The sequence below is a fragment of the Cydia splendana genome, chromosome 7 (assembly GCF_910591565.1).
Source record: "Cydia splendana chromosome 7, ilCydSple1.2, whole genome shotgun sequence".
Taxonomy (NCBI): domain Eukaryota; kingdom Metazoa; phylum Arthropoda; class Insecta; order Lepidoptera; family Tortricidae; genus Cydia; species Cydia splendana.
Window position 1 is genome coordinate 18,028,917 of NC_085966.1, and position 24,826 is coordinate 18,053,742.

At 38.6% G+C, this 24,826-nt stretch overlaps 4 protein-coding genes across 4 annotated transcripts in view; 1 reads left to right on the plus strand and 3 right to left on the minus strand.

Moving 5' to 3' along the window:
• Positions 1-24,826, minus strand: part of LOC134792409 (uncharacterized) — a 729,291-nt gene that overhangs the window by 625,637 nt on the left and 78,828 nt on the right. The window lies entirely within an intron of this gene.
• Positions 1-24,826, plus strand: part of LOC134792406 (uncharacterized) — a 265,633-nt gene that overhangs the window by 57,620 nt on the left and 183,187 nt on the right. The gene's annotated exons all lie outside the window — the stretch shown is intronic.
• LOC134792242 (uncharacterized) lies at positions 3,893-9,102 on the minus strand. Its single transcript, XM_063763504.1, has 2 exons — positions 8,978-9,102; positions 3,893-5,791 (listed from the first exon to the last, which is right to left on the minus strand). The coding sequence occupies exons 1-2, from the start codon at positions 9,072-9,074 to the stop codon at positions 5,421-5,423; spliced, it is 468 nt and encodes a 155-aa protein (XP_063619574.1). The 5' UTR covers positions 9,075-9,102; the 3' UTR covers positions 3,893-5,420.
• LOC134792528 (uncharacterized) lies at positions 11,263-12,368 on the minus strand. Its single transcript, XM_063763796.1, has one exon. It carries the CDS (start codon positions 12,357-12,359, stop codon positions 11,406-11,408), a length of 954 nt encoding a protein of 317 aa, XP_063619866.1. The 5' UTR covers positions 12,360-12,368; the 3' UTR covers positions 11,263-11,405.

Consider the following 24,826-nt stretch of genomic DNA (forward strand, 5'->3'; position numbering starts at 1 on the left):
TGAGAAGGTCCTGGATACCTACTTGCGCTGTGTCTAACAGTATTAAATGTATTTCAGCTGATATAATATTTATCACTTAGAAATCTATTTATTCGGTCTATGAAGTCTTTACAACAAAAACCAAGGACCAAGACTCTCGTATCTACTCGGGATTCACACACGGCTTTTCAGTTTAATTAGCGATAACCTGTATGCAAAAATGAAACGTGGGATCTGGATCCAACTACCACGTCACACAACTCATTTAGTTATCCATCATTTATTTCCATAAACATCAAATACCTAATATGAATATAAAACTAAAATTAACTACAATTAAAATAACTAAAGCTAAAAATTAAAAATATCTATCAAAATTTTGCGCCCTTGGTAGGGTGCCCATCAAATAATTGTTTGGCCAAAGTAGTCCCTTAGAAATACTTATGGACATGGTAAACAATAACCTACATTTATTTATTTAGAAGAACATAATAATGAACCCGAGGGCGCTTCAGGTATCATAAAGTACAAGAGTACCGTAGAGAGTACAGTGCGTTCGAGAGTGCCGTACAATAAAACGGCCGTTACGCCAATTCTCTTACGACCCTTGAGAACGTTTTATTTGCCTCTGTAACAACTGTTGTTACGATACCTTCGTTTTAGTTTACCTTGATGTTTATCATTTCAATAGGTCAGTAATAATATATTAACTTTCTTAATAATATCTAAATAACAATTAAAAATTACAACTAAAAATTAACAAACCGACCCCCCGCCGTCCCCGGTGCGAAGGTGCCCATGATACTAGCAGCATTTCTACGCTGGATTACCAAGGACAGCCTTTGCACCAGGAACGACTCGGAGCGAACCGCCATTGGTCAGTTGAACGTAGTGGAAGGAAAAATATCTAGTTCACAAATTTCGTCATCATCGTAATACAAAAGAGGAATTATAAGATTAATATCCTTTTTCCTAAACTAGGTCCTAGGCCGCATAATAAATCCAAATTATACAATCAAATCCCACCCGATAAATAATGTGACGTCAGACACCATATATCGCCATGTATAATTACTTGGCCACAACCGTGTAATCAGTGTAACCGGTGGCGTGGCTTACAACAAGACACGTGTCATCCATGCATCACGAATTACATTGATTCGGCAATCTGTGTAATTTGTGTTTTGGGATTACTGTCGTTGGCTTTGGTATTGTATTTGTTTTGGTATTTGTGTAGTATTATGACCGACCTGTGATTTTACAATAATATCTGTTAAATTCTACATTTCTGAACTTGCTAATCTTTTATTTTGTATTTACGTAAAACAGCGAGAATAGAGAGTAACAAATAAATGATCCCGACGATCGAGGATTACCACCGTTTTTAAACCAGCCGACAAGAAAGTTGTAGCCTGCTTGTACACACTGCTTGCGCGAGAGATTGCTTTCTGCACTGGGGGTTTTCCCTATAAAAATACCTTAAGAGGGGGCGTAAAGAAAATAATTAGAAGGAAACAAAACATATGGCGTGGCGCGCAGAACTTGTGACGAAAGATATGGCCGTCGCACAGGTTTTAACCTCTCTCAATTACTCTGTAAAAATATTTTTATTTAAAATTTTGACTGACACCTAGCTGTTTTATACTAAAATTATACTGCAGTGGCACGATATACAAATGAAAATAAATGAAAATTAGATATGTATTCGTGATATTTTTCTGTCGAGCAAACTTTATGGGTTTTGGTTGGAGTCTGCCCTTGCATAGTCTAGTTTCCGTGTAAATTTCGTTCATGGTGTTTTGCAATGCGATCCTTTTCCATTGTAACATCTTTTGTATAGTACAGTGGTTTGTCATAAACGATGCGATACGAAATATTGCCATAAAAGCTACAAATTTGTAGCCCTCTTAACCTTTCTTTTATTAATTCTTGATGCTGTTTAAAAGAAGTAACACAATTTTATTGCCTTAATTTCTGTCTTGGTGCGTAAAATAAAGTTTTTTAACTAATCCGAGGGGGGATGTTTTCATGAGAGTATCGAAACTTTCATATATTATATTATATTTGAAAAGGTCATATATTATATTTGTAGGAGGCCTTCCAGTGAGTTTGGTCCACGGTTTGGCCACGCACACACCTTTTGATATCTATGTTAAAAATTATATATTTTCCTCTTATTCAGCATCACAGACTCACGGAATATGAAATGATTTTTCATATCAGTGTGTAAAAATAAATTTCTCTTATTCAGCATCACAGACTCACAGAATATGAAACGGTTTTTCATATCAGTGTGTAAAAATAATTTTAAGATTGATATTTACAATGCTTAATAAATGTTATAAGTAATTTAGTAAATAAAACCAGTTATGGAATAATCAGAAAATAGCATACCCGGTGTACCCTTTACATACTTCAAAGAACATTACAAGCCTCAATTAGTTAATTTATGTTTTTCCCTTTCCCTGTATGTATACGTACGAGTAAATAAGGAAAAATGACAGATTAAGACAAACGATTAGTAGCTAATTAATTAATTAATTGGGGCTTGTAGCGCGTCAATAAATAACGCCATTAATAAATAAAGCTCCCAATAATAAAAGGCATTCAGAACAGTATTCTCTCGTAAATAAATAGCCAGTAAATTTGTAAGTAGTAGCCATCTATGTTTATAACTAAAATATATATTTTAATTATAAATATTGTTCAATAAGTTTTGTTATAAAAAGACGTACCTTGGAGAATTAATAGTTTAGCACTTTTCTGTGTCAGTGATAGAGTCGTATAGGTGCAATGATATCACAGAAAAAAACAGATCCTAGATGATGTCACACAGTAGATGTGAAACAGATATGATGTCAAACAACAGGCTTAAAGATCATAATTATCGCAATTTTAAAGCGGATATGACTACAAAAAAATGAAATGCAATGTTAAATTTTAAACTTTTATCGGCTTATGAAATATGCTGGCCTTTTTATAGATTTATATACATAAGTGACAATGATGTACATTTGTACAATCATATTTTCAGTTTTATTCTTGGCGAACACATAATAAGTATTAGTTTTTAAACAAAATATCAATAAAACGAAAATATTTACTTACATAAAAATTAAAATCCATTGTTATAAAATAGATGTCACAGACGTTAGCATGCTTAATACATTTTTGAATCCAGTGACATGTAACGAAGCCATACGATAAATAAATAAATAGACATTATCGTAACTAATTCCGTAAAAATGACATTTAGGTTTATCTATTTAAAATAACTAGTTAATAACTAACAATTTATACAATATATGCTGCCGCATTCAAAATTTAAACTTAATACTGTAAATACTTACTTAAGTTCTCTAAACGCATTAAGCTAAAGATAATTTGTAATTAAATTATAGATTTAACAACTATGGTATCACAGTTTTATTAATTTTTACACAGTACAGTCATTTCAGAGCAATTGATTTTTTATATTACTTATCCAATGTAGATCAAATATTTATGCAATAAATAAACAGTCGGTAGATTTCATTTTCTTCGATTGATTGAAGGCGACCACTAGGTAATTAGTAAGAATGTTATTAATAATATCAATTTTTCGCTAAATTCAACTCTCATATTTTTCATTTCAGTTAGCTAAGAGTATTAACCATGTTACTGATAGTGTCTCGAAAAACGTATTCAATTATGAAATACATCAATTCTATTTACAATACATATGGCGCTACTTTACCGCCCTAGCGCGGTAACTAGCAGTATTTTACATTTAAAGGGCCATATGCACTGTAAAACTTTGTACGATACAAGTGCGAAAAGTAGGAAATTTGCAATGAGGGGCGATAAATCAATACACGTCCGGAGGTACTATTAATACACTTTGCTAGCGGAATTTAGTTACATATCAGAATACCGAAAACTGATTTACCTAATGTTGAATCACCTATGCTTGATTCACCTATTTTTAAATTACCTATCGATCTTTTTACCTAAACATTGACTGACCTAAGTTTATAATACCTAAGCTCAAATAACCTAATGGACGAAACACCTAATGCACGATATACCTAATGCACGTTTTACCTACTGCACGTTTCACCTAAAGCCGATATACCGAATGCACGTTTCACCTAAAGCTATTATGCCTAATGCACGAATCACCTATAGCCAATCTACCTAATGGACGATACACCTAAAGCTGATATACCTAATGAACGATGTACCTAAACTTGATTTACCTAATAGACGAAATACCTAAAACTGTTAAACCTATCGAACGAAATACCTAAAGTTGATATACCTCCTGAACGAATTACTTAATGTCGATATCCCTAATGCACGGAATACCTAAAGTCTAAGAAATACCTAGCACAAAATTCATATCATTTTGCCGAATGATCAAGTGGCAACTCTACCCAATAAATCGTATGATTTCCCAACCTTACAGTAGAAACTGTTTGTTTGGATAACAACTTAAAAAACACACTTTTAGAAACGCTGCGTTTTAGGTAGTAGAATGATTTTGTAAGTCTAATACAATAACACAATCTAATAACACAAAAACTTTATTTTGGTAAGTTAACATCATGACGATGAAACTGAAGTCGGTTTTGGCACTGTTTGGTCACAGTTAACCTAACACGCTCCTCCTCGCTTTGCTCGTCGTCGCACTAATCTCGACTCTGTCAAATGACTAGACCTTATATTATATAAAAAAATAGTAAGCCAATTGAATGACTTGGCTAAAAAAATTACACCAAATGTTCTATGTCCTAATAATATACTACTAAACAATAATTATATTTTTGATTTTGATTTTTAGGTATTTCGTTCATTAAGTGCATCGACTTCAGGTATTTCGTACATTAGGTGTATCGAATTTAGGTATTACGTTCATTAGGTATGTTAACTTTAGGTAATTCGATCATTAGGTATACCGACTTTAGGTAATTCGTGCAGTAGGTATGTTAACTTTAGGTAATTCGATCATTAGGTATACCGAATTTAGGTATTTCGAGCATTAGGTATATCAACATTAGGTGTTCGTGTATTAGGTATATTAGCTTTAGGTATTTCGTGTAATAGGTAAATCAGTTTTAGGTATTTCGAGCATTAGGTGTTTCAACTTTAGGTAAATCGACCATAGGTATTCTGAGCTTACGTAAACCAATTGTAGGTGAAACGTGCAATAGGTCATTCGTTCATTAGGTGTTATGATCTTAGGTTAATTGATCATTAGGTATTTAAAAAAATAGGTGAAACGAGCATAGGTGATTCCACATTAGGTAAATCGATTTTCGGTATTCTGATATGTAACCCGGAATTAGTAGCACCCTACTTAAACCAAAGAACACGATAGTGTATTGAAATTCATATCTTATTCCTTCAGCCTCTTAGGCAATCATATGTATTTGAATATCATCAATCATCACATCTTCAGATTACGTATTAATCTTGTTAAACTGGTCATAGTATTGTCTAGCAGCTTTCAAAGCATCCATAATAAACTTATCATCACACGGGTTGTCATCGAAGAAATGTGCACCGCAGTGCAACGCCTCTGAACACTCAGGGTCTATAACCTTTTCGTCACAACAACCTAAGATCGCTTTAGCGCAAGGTGATAATTTCTTTGGTGGTGTGGGAAACCCGCCTCTTCTCTTCAGGTCTATAAATTTAAGTTCTTCGTATGACAAGTCTGCAGGGTTTTTAGTGTCTACTTTCTTGACTGGTTTGTTCTGAGGAGCGCCGAGTGCTTGGAGCACCATCATTGAGATTAGCATTGATGTCATCGCTGTTGATTTCTTCATGGCTGGAAATATACAAACATTAGTATTGAGGAAAACTTTTGTGAGGCTCCGATTGTCTGTGATTGGCGTAGTGCGTGGTCATTTGACTTTGACTATTTATGTAAAGGTATATATGAATATTGAATACGACTAAGAATAATACACACTTTGGAGGTATTTCCAACTGTATACTGTTAGTGCTTGAGAAAGGTGACCTAGGCTCTCCGAAACATGTCGCGCGAGTGACTAAAAACAAGTGAGTCTAAACCGTAAAATTATTCAATGTTGGAGGTATTTATTTTAAGCTTTAGCCTGCAATTTCATTTGTGTGATGAAACTGTATCTTAATACACGAGTGTTCGTGGGAGCGATTTGAAAAGATTTCAAGTATACGATACAATTTTTTTATAACGTACCGATAGAGTTGCTATGTATAGTATTAATATTATAAATGCATAGTAAACCGGTCAATCGGGATAATTGTGACTGACTAAGTGTGTATAAATTTATGAATTCCTGTGACATTCTAGTGCATTATAATCCACCTACCTATTCATCAATCTAAACACCACAACAAGAAACTACATTAAAATCTAACAAGTCATACATTCTAACTGCAATTAGCAATACCCTGCGCAGAAGCACGTGATATTACATGTGCTTGATCAAGCGCGTATTTTGAATAAAGGCTTTATTCTCCAACTCGCATTTAACTCATCAAATGATATCGACAATATATTAGTGTGCACTAGCTCAATCTGAGAGGCAAGCGCATTTACGCGAGCAAGACGTGCTGATGTTTATATTTAATTGGTATTATATTGGTGTTAGTTTTTTCTTCGTAAACAAGGATCAAAGCACTTAATTTTGTAGCAGGTATTAAATTGTCGCCGATTACCTACGCACTGCTTACGCGACTCGCGGTTGGGTTTCCCAAGTCATATCAAGGATAACGAACTTTGCGCCTCGACCATTATCATTAGCCGATTGCCCTTGTTTTTTTGCTGCGGGTATTTAATTGATCGTAATGTCATCAAGGATTTAACTAAAATATAAATTTAAAGACGATTTGTTTAAGAACTTAATCAATTTACTCGTCTTAAATCGTAAACAAAGCTGTACATATAGATGTAAATATCACGCGACTAAATATGTTTTTAATCGTCAAATTATAACACTGTCTCGATTTAGCGAAAACGCGAAACTTCCGGGTTCTAAAATTTAAAATGAAACAGGGTTCTATGCGATCATCTGCCATTTTTGATATGATAAAGACGAGACGTTATAATTACACGTTCATTTACATTTTCTTATTCTTTCTCTACTTCTGTGTGTTTCTAAATTTGACAGCTAAAATGTTTCTATAATGAAGAAGAAATTTATTCATAAACGCTTAAATTTAACTTAAGTATATACAGTGGTACTACTAAACGAAATTAATAACTAGCTTAAATCTAAAATAGGCCCTTGAGGCATTGTACCAAGGATGCTGGCGGCATTTCCTCGCTGTATCGCAACTTTTTATGTATTATGTATAAACTCTTCTTGTTCAAAATTCAAAACACAAATATTATGGCACAGAATAGGCAGTACAAAGGTGAATTTATCCTTTTGAAGAATTTCTTCCAGTTAACCTTTGAGTAGATGAGAATTGATGAAGAACAGTAGACAAATATAGCACTGAGTACAATAGACACAGAGCAGCGGTCGGCAACCTATTTTGCGTAGTTTTAGTAGCGTAGTTAACGATGAGTAAGTTGACGCGGGCCGCACTTTGTTAATATTTATGACTTTATCAGACATTGTCGTTTCTCAATATTACATAGCCAGAGAGGCTCGCAGGCGGCAAGTGACAGTTTCACGAGCCGCATGCGCAGGTTGCCGACCGCCGGACTAGAGGAAAGTCGACAGAATTATAAAAGAGGGCATTTTGAAGCTTCATGCATGCAACTTGCACCAATGCAATACATGCATTACTAGTTTGTTATCATTGTCATTATCTAAGGTTTTTAAAGTAAGAAAAAATATTAGAATATAGGACCAAGATAAGTCTGCATGGCATCAACAACGACAAAGTGTGGAATGCTTATTCATAAATGTCATATTTCTATAAAAATAATTATGACGTTTGTAATGACACACCATCCTTATCATTATCTAAAGTTTAACCGTCCAAGGCCGTCAACCGGCATTGACCCGGTCGCCGATTCGATACAAGATTAATTGCATCGTGACGCGGCTGATTCGCCTACGAACAGTTCGCAACTTGATGTCATGCTTACGCATGTAGTCGTAGATCATTGTCACCTATGATTTATTGTGCTTGTCTTGTCTATGTTTTACATGGAATCCTTCGGAAATAGGGAACTTGTTGATTTTATATTTGGTACTGAAATATGGTTTAGAAAATTATGGAATTTAATTATTCCTGTAAGATTATTATTATTCCTGAAAATCAGTTTGAGTATCGCAAAATGTGCCTACTTTGCTCCGCACTAGGTAACTCTTATATATTGAAAATTATACGCAGATTCTGTTGAATAGTTTAAATAATCTAGACTCCATTTAAATAGCAATCATTGTGCATAATAACTACACGCTTTGCCGAGCATAACGTTTTGCCGACTTGTAAAGTACCCAATTTACTTGCTTGTATAAAAAAGCCTACATAATAAGGTAACCCAGAATTGTGTCATTTCATATTTATTTGGTCCGAGTATAGTCAAAGTCATAAATATTTTCAATTTGACCAAGAGGTTTTATCAATGTTGAGAGAACGTGACTTAATTTATGATAAAATTTACAATTATATAAATAAAATATTTCGTTAAAGTAGAAATAACTATAACTTATTTACTACAAAAGTACGTGTAAGTAATATAATTCACCTATTTAATTTTTAATGCAAGAATCATACGTATCGTAGAAAGCCGAATTACTCTACTTAGCTAGTTATTAAACACAGCTATACGTAAAATATGTTAAATTGATTTAAAAGGGGTAATAAAATACCACGTTTTTCACTCATTCAGACATGCATCAAGATCATTGATAACCTCAGTTCATTGAGTAGGTAAGTACCTATATACTTACTAGTAATTAATTCATTAGTTCATTATACCAATGACATCACTTAATTGACAAATCATTACTGCTATTAAGTATGTTTACTAGCGTAAAGAAAGTAATAAATATAAAAAAAAACTTACTTGTTATTGTTTTTGGCGAGAATTTCCTGTGAACGCAACGCAGTGAACTGTCAGCGCACGCGACCGGCAGGCGTGTGCCCTCTCCTTTTGCCTGCATCGCTATATACTTACGTTCTGCTACGGAGTTCCGCTTGTGGCGTGAATAAAATTAGGTATTTTATTAAACCCCATGACGATTAGATTCACAACGTCGTGCGCAAAATTTCGCGAATTATGGGAAGAACGGATATCGTCGTAAAATCGATAAACTTTTTTTGTGTTGTTTTGATCAATTGTAAGATGACGCAAGCTTTTATGAATATAAGTCATAAAGCTATGGTTAATGTTTGCGGACTTTTTTAGAGATTTTATTGGCCACTGCTGTACATAAATAATAAAGTAGGCCTTTACCCCCTTTACCTGAACCCCTCTCCCTAACACTAAAGAAGAAAGTCAGCTCCTGGTACCGGAGAGGAAAGTTTTTCGCAAGATCCTGGGACCTATTCAGACAGATGACGGCACCTGGATGATCCGGAAAAACGCCGAGATCGAGGAGTTAGTGGCCGAACCCAATATCATCGGCGAAAACAAACAGCAAAGCCTGACTTTGCTGGTTCGGTCACCTACTCAGAATGGGAGAGGATCGGGCTGTCAAGAGGGCGTTCTTGGGACGACCGACTGGTCGCCGTCCGGTGGGTAAGCCCAGGTATCGCTGGGAAGACAGTGTGGCAGCGGATCAGCTTCAGCTTCGCATCAGTAACTGGCAGAAAGTTGCGCAGGATCGGGACAGGTGAGACGCTCTTGTTTCGGAGGCCAAGATTCTCTTTGGATCGCTGAGCCAAAATATTTACCTCGTTACGTATGTTCTCGATAGCCTAATAATATACCTCTATTGGGATATTTAATTTTGGTGTAGCCTGTACTCATATTTTTTTGCATTGGTGCAAGCTGCATTCTGAATACACACAAATCAGGTGTTGTGAAATGTTAGTGGAAATCCCAAGTATGTAGATAAGAAATTACGCAGAATCTGTGCGGGCGACAGGAAATACTATAACCCTCTTTTCTACGAGTATTAGATGATTAAGATGTTAATAATATGTAACAGGAGATAATAAAAATCTACGTATTTTTTAGAAACCTTACCTAATATTATGTCTGCGAAAGTAAATCTGTTCTGTTTGTCTGCCTAAAGCAGCTAAACCGACTTAGATGAAATTTTGTTTTCGGCCCGGGGAAGGACATATAGGATAGTTTTTTCAATCATTATCAACATTCCACGCAGACGAATTCGCGGGCAGAAGCCAGTATCATTGTATGCATCTGATTCAGGAAAGTACATAATATATTTTACTTATTTTTAATTCTTTCATATTCGTAGTACTTCAATGGTGAAACACATAAAATAGAGCAGATTGTCTGTTTATTTTCTCTCGAATAAGGCTAGGACCTATTAAGTGACTTTGGGGGTTTACGCTAAATTAAAACAACTAAAAATAAATATCCTAAAATTATTTTCTTTTATTTTACAAATTTGACATATTTGTGAAAAAAGGCAGTTTTTAAGGAACTACGACTGTTATTAAAATTAGGTTAAACCTACGAAGCTTGCTGTGCCGGTGAAAACGTCCCGTATAAACATCCCTAAATGTATTTTAATGTATGTATAGGTATTACCAGTTATATAGGTACGTTTTAAATGGAAGTTCGTGAGCAATTGTATTCTCTGAATTTATTTTGTACAAAAGAATCTAATACAAAAGTCTAGATACAAAAGAAATTAATGCAAAGATTACTTATAGCAATATTCACAATTTGTTTACATTTGGTTATACACATTTAATATTTACGCGATTCAGTTTAAAAATGCTAGTATCGCGTGATAACGATAACGGTGACTGTTTAAAACGAGCCAATAGACAGGAAAATAAAAATAAATCATTCGTGCTAGCACTGCCAGGATTCAAAGGTAGGTATTCTGTCATAATCTATTTTTATTTTCTCCTTATTGCCACTAACACGGAAGGCCTGTTCAGACCATAGATAATAATTATTGCTAATTTAAGCAGAATAAATATAGTAATTATACTTAAAATTTCACATTTGATATCATTCGTTCGAAATTATGCAATGATACATACACAAATTAATGTTTTAAGTCTCAATCAGTCACGTTTGTATTGTAGTACTTATCACCAAAAACATCGTTTATCGCACTAGGGCTTTTTTCCTAAGGACGGAAGAAATAAAATAAAACTTCCTCTACATCCTTATCCAACAATAAACAACGAATGTTATCATTTCTATAATACAGCCATTTTATGGGAAAAATGCATCGCAGGCGAATGTGAGATTATTGTACTTTCTCTCATATTTTTTAATACAATTATTTGCATTAGAAGATTGCACTGTACATAAATAAATTTAAAACTACACCAGTTATCACTGATCACGTGGACCCAGTCCTCTGCTGGTAGAACCTCTGGAACCTTTCAATTACTCTGAGAATAACGTTGGGTTCGCAGGGGTTCCCGTCGGAGCTGACTTCTGGGCAGCCTTGCGTTGTGAAGCACTCGAAGGTTATCTCAGGCCGGTGACAACAACTAAGGACCGCGGCATCACAGTTAGTCGGGAGTTGGTTCGTGGAAACCTCTTTTGGCGCGTTCTGAGGCAGCCTTCTTGTAGTTGACGGGCGAAAAGTAGTCGGCGGAGCTCCAGGAGGAATACTATTCAAAGTGCCGTCTCCTTGAACGGTCCCGTGCTCAACTGGAGGAGGTCTCCTAGTTACAGTGTTGTTAGGTCGAATAACGTCAAAATTAATCGGCCTTCTAACATCCCGTCCATCGTCGTTGTCTTCGTCGTCGTTAATGACGTATCCCCAGTTTTGGCGCGTATCCTCCATTTCAGGGAAGCGGTTGTTTATGCTGTCTGGCTGGCTCCCGTTTTGGTTGTTGGTCGGCTGAGATTGCTGATTGCAGTTGCATTGTTGAGGTAAATAAAGAACTGGTAGATAAATAGGGAATGACGGTGGGAAAGAAGGCGTGAAGGCTGGTTGTCTAGCTACGGATGCGATGTCTTGCAGCCGCCTGTATACGTGTGACAGCGGATCGTCTACTAAACCATAGACGCCAGTACTTAGTGAATCATCTCTTTTCACAAAAGTAGGATATGCAGGGTTGATTAGTGGTGGAATGCCAAATCCTCCGAAATCGTACCAGCGCTTTTGTCGCTGGCCCGAGGTGTCTGTGCTTTCAAGGGTGCTTTCTTCTAGTGGGTTTGGCGTTGCATCACTCGCTGTCTCGACTTTAGCGATGTCTTCAAGCTTGCTGACGTCGCTCGGTGCAGCGTTGACGTAGACTTGGATCGCTATCGCGGCGAGCAACAGGTGTTGTAGTTTTGCCATCTGTAATAAGAAAAACGCTCCTGAAGTTTCATTTATATCAAAAAACCGGGCAAGTGCGAGTCGGACTCGCGCACGAAGGGTTCCGTACCATAATGAAAAAAAAAACGGAAAAAACAACAAAAAAAAACGGTCACCCATCCAAGTACTGACCACGCCCGACGTTGCTTAACTTTGGTCAAAAATCACGTTTGTTGTATGGGAGCCCCATTTAAATCTTTATTTTATTCTGTTTTTATTATTTGTTGTTATAGCGGCAACAGATATACATCATCTGTGAAAATTTCAACCGTCTAGCTATCACGGTTCGTGAGATACAGCCTGGTGACAGACAGACGGACGGACAGCGAAGTCTTAGTAATAGGGTCCCATTTTACCTTTTGGGTACGGAACCCTAAAAAGAATAGAGGTCAATTTAAATTCTGTGTATGTCATGGTCATGATAAACCAAGGCAAATTAAACCGAAATTGCAAACTTTTTTATATCTATCCAGGAGTCCGTGACCACAGCTGGTGCAACTCAGCTGAAACGTCGGAATTAAAGGTAAAAACAATGAATTATATCGCGGTAGACCCGTTTGTGTAATTAAATATGTGTACAAAACGCGAGAGTTTAAAGTGTTATATCCAGGAGTTCCTGTTATCATGGGTTCTCAATTCGTAAAACCCGATATAAGCCCGCTACTGCATATTGAATCGAGAAAAGTAATAATACAGTTTCGATGTGAGAAAATTGTAGGTATATATTTATAGCAATTTCCTAACGCTCTGGCTTGTAACAAAGCAGCTGGCCGGGCGTAGGGTTACCAAATACTTTCTAAGAAAATATCCGACATTAACATTTAATATACTGACATTCCTACTAACATAACGTGTTACTTTGCATATAAACTTACTACGAGTTACGTGCACAATAGTCCCAAATACAATACAATAGCAGGACTCCATAGAGGTTACATACTTAAGCCTAGGTATAGACAATTACGCTGAACACATATATACCGAGGCACTGCATCTCCCGGGCAAGCCCAACTAGTCTAAGCCATCGCTTGTTATTACTTATTCATCTTTGGTCATAAAACCATCGTAAACAACATTCTAAACATTGTTATACTTATTGCACTTTCAGGGCGTTGTATGCTTTGTTGGTATAGGTACCGCAACCACAGGCTGCTCGAATAAAAACTATGACAAAATGACAAAACGTTGATCTTAAAAAATACTACAAACAATATTTTACTTATTCTATTATATAACGCTAAAGTTTTCAGTACTTTGTCACTCGATCTAGACCGTCCGACCTTCTGCTTAAAATCTTATCGTGTTTCTACCGCATTCCCGGAAAATTCACAAAATTCCTGACTTGCCAGGAAAAGTCTGGTTACACTTGGCAGCTTCAGACTACTTCGTATTTTTCTGAGATTAAGCATTAGAGCGGACTGCTATTTTCTCGTCATTCCTAAAATGTGTAAAATCTTAAAATTTTTCATCGAGATATTTTTTTCACGTTTTAGGTCACTGCACACAATTATTTAATACTTTAGATGCAACATGAATTTCTGGGCATATTGTAAAAAATTTGCTAGCTGTCTGGTAGGCTAATTGAGTTATTAACGTTATTATCGTATGAATATGTTAAATGAGATGGTTTACTTCATTTTAGGGTCACATCGAAATTAATGCATCATTATGTAAAACCTTTCGGCAAAGCAATTTATTCTTACATGTGAAGGGTAATGCTAATACAGAATACGCAATACCACATACGAGAGACGTGTTTGGTGTGGCGATGGCGTAATGAATGGCAGAGACAATTACATAAAGACATGGACTTTCGTCCACCATGATCATTTTACAGATGAGTAAGATGACTAAGAGATTGCAAACTGATCTCGTATATTAAAGCAAAAGGGACAAAGCCCACTAGTGGCGTAGGCAGGATAATTTGAGTTGTTCCTGAAGTTATAAGAGATTGCAACTTTTGCGTTTAGGTACTATTCGCTAAACCTATCAACAGTGTTAACCTTAGTGAATAGAATCAGGCCTTACTTTGCGGAAATCCATATTAATTAAAACGAAAATATTACTTTGCTAATCCGCGAAAAGATAACGTCGTTATCTTTAATAAATATGTTACTTAATTTGATGTGGACTCAAATGCGAGTAAGACCAAAACTTTGAGTGGCTTTTCAATCGCATAAGGGTGGAATCACATCTATCAGCATCGAGCCGCATTTTATATATGAGAAATTGCTCGTTAGTATGAAGATGCGTACGCATGCTTTCACCTTTTCGATTCGTACGCATCTTCATACTAACGAGCGATTTCTCATATATAAAATGCGGCTCGATGCTGATAGATGTGATTCCACCCTAAATTAAATTAAATTAAATAATTATTTATTTCAGAAATTAAATTTCCATAATATATTAGTAGCTTATGTATGTCTTTCCCATCACGGAACAATGGTGTTCCGGACCTTTGGGAGGCGTGCGCGGAGCCGAAGCCAACACGTAGAGGCCCTTTTGACACTTTAATGAAATGTAAGGGGTACACCGAGCGGAGGCTGCCCTTGCCCGTGTCATGGGACGCACGCAGAGGCAGCACCCGCCAGGGTGTAAGGACTATTGAGAGTTGATGGAATCTAAAATGAACTAGGTTATTGGGTGAAAGCGATGGACTAAGAACTGAGCTATGGGGTAAAAAACCGGACGCCTGCCTAATAAAACGGTATGCAATTTTATTTCCGGCAGACGGTGACTCGCCCTCACAAGATGGGCCCCCACAAAAAGCGACATCTATGATGGCTCAAGGGCAACACCGGTGTGAGCGGCTCAGGGGTGTCGAGAGGTGTGCGCCGCTTTCTACCCAGTGGCTGTTAACAGCCACTGTGCCAACTCGCGTCTTATGCATATTTCACTTCCACCCCTGGAGCTTATAGCTCTAACGACTCCACTCTGGCCGGCCGGCTAAGGCAAGCCAGAGGCAGAGAATCCTGTCCCACCCACCCTCCTTGCGGGTAACAGAACTCTCCAGGAGCACTCGGGTACGTGAGGTCGCTAATCCCCAACAGCTCGCCACAAGCTGCCCTGCGTTGACTGATTGCACTGGTAAAACCAGCGGGCGATGGGGTCGTCACATCCCTACGCCTTAGTCAGCCTTAGCTTATTATTATTACTCTTAACCTATGTTAGTGACTATCTATGTTATGTGCTTTATTTAACTTCTATAGATAAACATGTAGGCTACTCCAGTACTCCCAGAAAGCGCCATCTATCCTGTCTGCTACAGTGGCTAGGAGACTGTTGGCGCTGCCGCGTACGCGCCGCACCAGCGACGCCACCCGCTTGCGCATAATGGTGTGGAAGCCGTCGGTGCGCGCCTCCGCGAACATACCGCTAGCGCTGCGATAGCGCGGCAGCCCCAACAGCATCCTAAAAGCATTGTTATATTGGACGCGTAGGGCGCTGTAAGCTTTTTGAGTAAAGTTGATCCATAGGCTGCAGGTGTAAAATGACTGGCAGTACGCCTTAAAAAGGGTGATTTTAACGTTGCTAAATATGCAATGTTTTTTGTATGATTTTATTTTAAGTTCTTATTATAAGCATTGCAGTTCAGCGTAAGGATAAGAAAGAATCGAGAATTTATCAGTATAAGTAACAACAACGGTTCATCCATCAAAACTATAACCAAAATAACCAAATTGCTTGTGTACCCGATTGCCTATTAAATGATTGCATAATGATGCAATAATTTTTAAGCATTAGCATCAGCCCAACTTTACCCAACGATATTCAATGCTCTTGGCATATATTATAAGGTATATACAATTATACATTGTACCCACGTACCTACATTAAGTGCACCTTAATGTAAAAACGATTAACGACTTTTTACCAAAGAGTTTATAAATGTGTGCTTAGTCATTAACTCTTGGCCAACAAAAATTTAAATAAACTTGAACAAACCATTGTAGAATAACTTTGTAATAGTGTTGTGAATAATGCTCATTTCGAGGCTTAAAGACTCTAATCCTTGAGGCTCTCGAGGCTTAACGCCTCAAAGGCGGCAAATACGATTTCTTACATCCATACGCGTAAAATAAATAAATACAATTCTCAAATATGGTCGAGTCTTCAAGACTTACGAGTCTTGAGGGCTCGAGTCTTTAAGCCTAAAAATAAGCGTCATTCACAACACTGCTTTGTAACGTAAGCTAGATTTGGTCATAACGTTCATGACAATGAACAAAATTTTCATTTAAATGAAGGCGAGTTATTTTTGAATGTGATTAGGTCCCAAACTGAACCTTTGTGAAGCCGCCCCGGCGAAAATTATGACGCATAAGGTTCTACACAAATACGACTGATGGATCCACGTATGGTAGTTAATGAGTCATTCTTTCACGGTATGAAGGTGGACACAAAAAGCATTATAAAAAATTATGTTCGTTACAGTGCATGCACTGCAGTGATTGGGCACGTACCAGCACGTACGTATTGTTTAGGAAAATCGTGACAACGGGCCCGATTCGGATTTTGAAATAGACATCTATTAGACATCTTTTAGACATCACCAAGATACGATAACGATATGTTTAAGATCTAACCTGTCAAATTTGACATTTGCGCGATTCTGGAGATACTGTTGAACGATTTCCACAGGATATGACTTAGAGATCCAATTCACATCTAATAGATAATAAAATAAATAAAAATAAAAAGCCTTTTATTTCGTTGCAGATTACAAAAATTTAAAACAAAAATTTCAATCTAATAAGTTAGTAATTCATTTTGTTAGTAATAGAGTTATTAGTAATTTATAAAATTAATTTTAATTTTAATTGTTTTTTTTTTTTACATTTATTACAGTTGGTACTTGGTATTATTTGATACAATTTTAATCTGCAAGAACCCCTCTGCAGGTGAAGGCCTCCTCCAAAGATAGCCGCAGTCCTCTCTAGATTGGGCTACTTGAATCCAGTTGGGGCCGGCTGTTTTTTTCAGCTCGTCTTCCCATCTATCTACCGGTCTCCCTTCCCTTCTTTTGCCTTGAGGATCTGCCCATGTGGTCACCCTTTTAGTCCATCTCTGGTCTTGTATGCGTGCCACATGTCCGGCCCACTTCCATTTTAATGATTGAGCGTGTATCAATCCATCCTTTGCCTTCGTGATATGTCTTATTTTTGTGTGTTTTATTTTTTGTATTTTTTTAATATTCATCATACTGCGCTTTTTTGTTAAACTTCCACGTTTGGCAAGCATACGGTTAGGCACGGTATAAGGCATGAGTTTAGTACCTTAGTTTTAATATTAGTTGGCAAGCTGCTTTTGAATATCTCCTTTAGTGCCCAGTATTTGTTCCACGTTAACTGTGTTCTACGTTCCACTTCTTGGTCGTTACTATTTTGGTCAAAGCTAATTTGTCTACCCAGGTATATGTATTTGTCTGTATACTTGAGCGGCTCACTACATTCACTACCAGCGTATATTGTCCTCTTTGTGCTGTTGGTCATCAACATTGTTTTTGACAGGTTCATTTCTAAGCCTACTCTTTTACTAGCTTCATTAAGTGACTCTATCATGTACTGAATATCTAGTCCTGTATCCGATAGGAGTACCAAGTCATCTGCAAATCTTAGGTGGCTTAGGTAGGCTTCTTTGATCTTATTACCCCGACCCTTCCAGTTGAGCTGACTGATAATCGATTACAGTGTTGCTATGAACAGCAGTGGTGATAGAGGGTCGCCCTGTCTTACTCCTCTACTGACCGGAAACCAAGGCCCAGGTGTCTCTAGTTTTACTCTACTCTTGCTGTTTTCGTATATACTCTTGATTACACAAATGTATTGATTTTCTACCTCTTGACCTTTTAGAGTTCTCCATATGCTTTCATGTGATACGCAATCGAAAGCTTTTTGGTAATCAATAAATGCGATGTAGAGTGGTCTGTTTCTCTCTCGGTATTTTTCTATGACAAGATCGATTGTATGTATATGATCAACAGTTGAGTAACCTCTTCTAAATCCGGCTTGTTCGATAGGTTGACGCGTCTCTAGTGTAGAGTTTAATCTCTTGTATATTATTGAGGAGAAGAGCTTGTAGATTGTAGGTAGCAGGCTTATTGGTCTGTAGTTCCCTATATCATTTGGGTCGCCTTTTTTGTAAATGAGAATAATGTCAGATTGAGATCATTGGGTGGGTGTTTCTCCAGTTTTAATAATGAGGTTGAACAGTTCAGTTAGGTGGGTCGTAAGAGTTATTGATCCAGTTTTCAGTATTTCGTTTGTGATGCCGTCTGAGCCTGGGCTTTTATCCGCCTTTAGAGCTTTTATTGCATTTGATATTGCATCTAATAGATATCTTACTCTATCTAACGTAAAAATGACATTGGTTGCCCGAATTGCGTTGCAAAAGAGAACTAGTTGATATCTAAACTATAACGTATCTAGAATGGATCTAGTACGTGTCGTCTCTTGTGAATATCTTGAAGTTCGAATACGGCAGAACATCTTTGTACGCTTTGACCTATATATCAAGTACCACATTCAAATAAATACCAAGAATGAACGAATGAATGAATTTTTTTTCGCGATTTCTGGGTTGGTCCCATAGTAAAAGTTGTACAGTATAATCCCAAAACCTCCCTGGCAACGGGAATGCAGTTATTTTTTAGCCATCCTGTTTAATTTTACTAGCTTCTGCCCGCGACTTCGTCTACGTGAGATGATGATGCTGATTGATAAAAAAGATGATGCTGATTGTACTATGATGATCTTATATATGTACCTACCTAACATAACAAAGGCCATAGTCGGTTTTCCATAGTAAGTTGGCCCTTAAGTTAATTTGATTCGGGTTTTTTTTTGTGAGTACCTCATATGGTGAAGGATATTTCTGCTGAGTATCAACATCCTACTATTGACAGTTTTTGACTTAGTTATGATTTTATTATTTTTTTCTTTAATGTATTGTTTTTCGGGATGTATTCAAGCGATTTGCCTCAATTTTTTAAATAGTGTTCTATATTATGGTATGCGTCGATACTCAAAAAACGAATACCAGATGTCATATAAAAAAAAGGAAAAAAAAGTAAAACAAAATAAATCATTTTTTTTATGTCGTGGTGAAGTAGTGACACCTCTAATTTTTTTTTCTAGTTGTAGGCCAGACATTGACCTACTACTTGCTTAGGCAATATCAAAATTTTCCAAACGGTACTTCCTGTCATAAATTAGTAATGTGTGTGGTGAAGTTCTGTTCTCAATCGGTGTTTTTCAATGTAGTGTGCGATTATGTGTGCGATTTCTTATCAGGTTGTCGTATTTAAGAGTAAAATGCCAATGACAACTTAATGTTTGTATACATAAGTCAAAAAGCTGTAATGTTCATACTCAGCAAAAATATCCTTCACCATAAGAGGTAGTCACAAAAAAAAAACCCAAATCAAATTTACTATGGAAAACCGACTATGGCCTTTGATCTAAATCGGTTCAGCGGTTTAAGTGTTTAGTGTGTGGTATTTGTAGACTAATTTGTATTTCTATTCTTGGGGTAGTCTGAGAGACAAGATACAACTATTGATAACTTCTGAGATTGACTAGATGCCAATCTCGAAAGTTATCAATAGTTGTCTCTCAGACTTCAGCCGACTACGTGGTTTGAAGCTGTAAGTGGATGTGGTTAATTCAAAACCACATTCATACTACCTACTAGTCAATGGCAGTAGTTCTGCAGTCACGTGTATTGTCCTTACGCGATTTTAAACGGGGTCACTGTTTCTCGGTCAATTACGTATGCTAATGACTGTAAAATAAATGATATACCTACCTACATGTGTATTCAAGTGCACCATCATAACTACGAAAATTAGGTGGTCAAAAGTGGCGCGTAAGTTAAACTTTTGGCTTTACTAATACCTAAGTGAAAAAAAAACCGGTCAAGTGCGAGTTAGACTCGCGCACGAAGGGCTCTGTGCCATTACGCAAAAAACGGAAAAAAAATCACGTTTGTTGTATGGGAGTCCCACATAAATATTTATTTTATCCTGTTTTTTGTATTTTTTGTTATAGCGGCAACAGAAATACATCATCTGTGAAAATTTCAACTGTCTAGCTATCACGGTTCAAGAGATACAGCCTGGTGCAGACAGACAAACAGACAGACAGACAGACAGACAGACAGACAGACAGACAGACAGACAGACAGACGGACAGAGGAGTCTTAGTAATAGGGTCCCGTTTTTACCCTTCGGGTACGGAACCCTAAAAACTAAGCAAAAACTAAAACAAGTTACACGACACTTAATAATTCAATTTGGTCCCCTTGATGATGCCCATCCGAGTTGAATGGAAAAGCAATTATCTCCGATAGAAATCTGCCCGCGCGAAGATCACTGTTATTAAAAATAAAATTTGCAAATCTGGACCAGGCTGCGCTGAATGTAAGTACACAGACAGATAGTAAGTAAGTGACTAATCAAATCACGCCCACTGCAGTGCCTGGAGCAGTGTCAGTGACCTGTGATTACAAATCATTACCATATTGTGGTTGTGAACAGATCAATATCAAGGCCGGTCAACTTTTGTGTCTTCTTGTGTTTGCTGTTTGACTTACATCTACTTCTTCCTACAAAGTAATTTATTATTGCATTATTTGCATTGCAACTACATCCATAAAAAATACAAATTAAAATCGACTTATTTAGCCAAGTTTCAGTGAGGTTAAGATTAATGTTGCCATGTATCTGATACTTAAAAGAGTCCATCAAGAAAATTAATATGCTTCTAGTCCTTTTATTTTATGATGTTCACAGGAAAGACCTATAACCTTAACTCATATGTACCTAAAATATATTTCGGCTAAAAAAAAAAATAGGTACATATATGTATGTACGAGTCTGTGTTGCTGTACGGATGTGAAACTTGGAAGGTTACAAAGGGCATTTCCAACCAGCTTCAAGTCTTCGTTATCCGATGTCTTCGTCGAATTCTCGGTATTTACTGGCCCGAGACCATCTCGAATGAGAACCTCCGAGAACGTTGCCACGAAATCCCGATCGACCAGCAGATCAAGCGCCGTAAGTGGAACTGGATTGGACACACACTCCGGAGGGGGCCCGACCATATACCTAAACAGGCCTTAGATTGGAACCCCGAAGGAAAGAGAAAGCGTGGCCGTCCCAAACAAACCTGGCGGCGTACGGTGTTAGACGAGGCGAAGAAGATCGGGAAGTCTTGGAGCGAAATGAAGCGAGAAGCTCAAGATCGATCTACATAGAGAGTCACTGTGGACGCCCTCTGCCCCATCTAGGGGACATAGGATCTTAAGTCAAGTCATGTACGAGTAGATAACGCTCAGGTAATTAAGTCATAACATAATATTTTTTACTTAATTTGGTCATAAAACTTAAACCTACGTTTAGTAAACGTTTGAAGTACACGCTGTATAGGCTAGGATGATGTATCTTGATAAATACCACTAATACCTAGACCTAATTAACTCTGCAACCGGTACTACAGCTAGCTGTCGCTAGTCCTAACGGGTGAGGTGGGAGCGAGTGGGAAGTAGGAGTATTTAATGTTACATTAGACAAATGCATGTGGTACATGTAATGTAATTCACATTTGTTTTTAGGGTACCGTCGTACCGTACAAAAAGGTAAGTAAAAGAGATAGTGCGATTCTGCTAAACATCTCGGGAACTGCTTAAGATATCGATGTGAAATATGGAATAATAATAAATAAGACTAATTAGTCACTTCAATAGTCCTTACACCCTGGCGGGTGCTGCCTCTGCGTGCGTCCCATGACACGGGCAAGGGCAGCCTCCGCTCGGTGTACCCCTTACATTTCATTAAAGTGTCAAAAGGGCCTCTACGTGTTGGCTTCGGCTCCGCGCACGTCTCCCAAAGGTCCGGAACACCATTGTTCCGTGATGGGAAAGACATACAAATAAGACTAACAAAGGTGCTTCATAAATATTTATTAATTTACTGCAAAAAATCACACACTAATACAAATAAATAAAAAATTCACAGATTTCGTGCCTCACACGACTATCGAGCACATTGGAAATGAATCTACGGAATTCGAAAAAATATTGTCGCTGAGCAACGAGAAAGTCTGGATAAGGAAAAAGTTACAAAATAAAACTACAACGTTGAATGATAATTATTTTATTCTTAGATTAACACAAGTATCCTGGGCATAACGCATGTGAACAAACAAATTGCAAAATTTCCACACGCGTATCGAAGTTTGAATAATTGTCGCCGTGGCGCATAAGTATAGGTACATATTTCATTTTTCGATTAATAAGCAGGATATATGAATGTTCAAAGTACAAGAAAATTATTACACGGCAAATCCGTAGTCAACTCGAGAAGTGGTAGCCACATCGCCGTTATCGTCACTCGAGTCTTGATCGGCAGCGGCCCATTTGCTGCAAGACATGAAATTTTCTTGACAGCAATTTGACGCGACGAGAGATGACCATAACAGCGTTTGTCTATGTTGCACCAAACCTGAGTTCCAATAGGTCCTACCAGGGTTCAGCATCAGCTATCTTGGGTAATGCTCTACCATGTGATCATCATGACGAATCGGATGTCCAAAACAGCGCGTGCCTATGTTGCACCAAACCTGAGTTCCGCTAGGTACAACCAGGGTTCAGCATAGGGTTGCCAGATGGTCGGGATTTGGCGGGATTCTCCCGATTTTTAGCATGTGTTCCCGATTCCCGACAAAGTGTAAACTGTCCCGAAAAACAGCTTCACGTTATAAAACAATAATTTCAAGTTCCGAACTGTCGTCGAGCGAGCGAGCTGACGTAGTGCCAATAATGTAAAATATCTTTGTTTTTAATACAATTACTTTAATTTGACCAAAACAGCGTGTGTCTGTGTTGCCCCAAACCTGAATTCCACTAGGTACTGCGACTCCCTCTCCCTCTCCCTCTCCCTCTCCCTCTCCCTCTCCCTCTCCCTCTCCCTCTCCCTCTCCCTCTCCCTCTCCCTCTCCCTCTCCCTCTCCCTCTCCCTCTCCTCTCCCTCTCCCTCTCCCTCTCCCTCTCCCTCTCCTCTCCCTCTCCCTCTCCCTCTCCCTCTCCCTCTCCCTCTCCCTCTCCCTCTCCCTCTCCCTCTCCCTCTCCCTCTCCCTCTCCCTCTCCCTCTCCCTCTCCCCTCTCCCTCTCCCTCTCCCTCTCCCTCTCCCTCTCCCTCTCCTCTCCCTCTCCCTCTCCCTCTCCCCTCTCCCTCTCCTCTCCCTCTCCCTCTCCCTCTCCTCTCCCTCTCCTCTCCCTCTCCCTCTCCCTCTCCTCTCCCTCTCCCTCTCCCTCTCCCTCTCCCTCTCCCTCTCCCTCTCCCTCTCCCTCTCCCTCTCCCTCTCCCTCTCCCTCTCCCTCTCCCTCTCCCTCTCCCCTCTCCCTCTCCCCTCTCCTCTCCCTCTCCCTCTCCCTCTCCCTCTCCCTCTCCCTCTCCCTCTCCCTCTCCCTCTCCTCTCCCTCTCCCTCTCCCTCTCCCTCTCCCTCTCCCTCTCCCTCTCCCCTCTCCCCCTCTCCCTCTCCCTCTCCCTCTCCCTCTCCCCTCTCCCTCTCCCTCTCCCTCTCCCTCTCCCTCTCCCTCTCCCTCTCCCTCTCCCTCTCCTCTCCCTCTCCCTCTCCCCTCTCCCTCTCCCTCTCCCTCTCCCTCTCCCTCTCCCTCTCCCTCTCCCTCTCCCTCTCCCTCTCCCTCTCCCTCTCCCTCCTCCCTCTCCCTCTCCCTCTCCCTCTCCCTCCTCCCTCTCCCTCTCCCTCTCCCTCTCCCTCTCCTCTCCCTCCTCCCTCTCCCTCTCCCTCTCCCTCCTCCCTCTCCCCTCCTCCCTCTCCCTCTCCCTCTCCCTCTTCCCTCTCCCTCTCCCTCTCCCTCTCCCTCTCCCTCTCCCTCTCCCTCTCCCTCTCCTCTCCCTCCTCCCTCTCCCAAGTGTTATTCTGCCGTCATAATCCCGATAATTCACAACAAACACCGATAACGAACTCTGCGAAACATGAAGTCATAAATGTCCTGTGAAAAATGTCGTTCTGACTTTTTGACTATTTAAGGTTAGGCTACAGGGCAAAACCCTTAACCCGATCGTCTTTGTTTTAGGCTCAAATTGTAGCTGACTAAATTGTCCAGAGCCGTTTTTTCTCAAATTTTTGATATCATTCTTCGTTCCAAATTATCGAGCACCAAAATCAAAATTCGGAAAAAATGAATTTTATTTTCACTATTTCGACCATAACTTTTTTGTTTTTGACTTTCTCGAATAATTATTTTTGCACCTTACAGCTCTCGTGATTATGCGTCTTTTGAGGCTATTTTTTAATATCATATCTTCACAACTTTCCGAGATATAAGGGGATCGCACTTTTTCGTGAAATCGGACCGTATACTGGAGCGAACGAAAAGACATTTCCAATGTCAAAATATGGTTGTCTGTAAAGTCGGGTTT

Excerpts from the sequence above, each read along its gene's own strand:
- LOC134792242 (XM_063763504.1), bottom strand. The coding sequence starts at position 9,074 with ATGCAGGCAAAAGGAGAGGGCACACGCCTGCCGGTCGCGTGCGCTGAC. Across the intron at positions 5,792-8,977 it reads CTCGCCAAAAACAATAACAA|CCATGAAGAAATCAACAGCG; the intron begins GTAAGTTTTTTT and ends GTATATTTCCAG.
- LOC134792528 (XM_063763796.1), bottom strand. The coding sequence starts at position 12,359 with ATGGCAAAACTACAACACCTGTTGCTCGCCGCGATAGCGATCCAAGTC.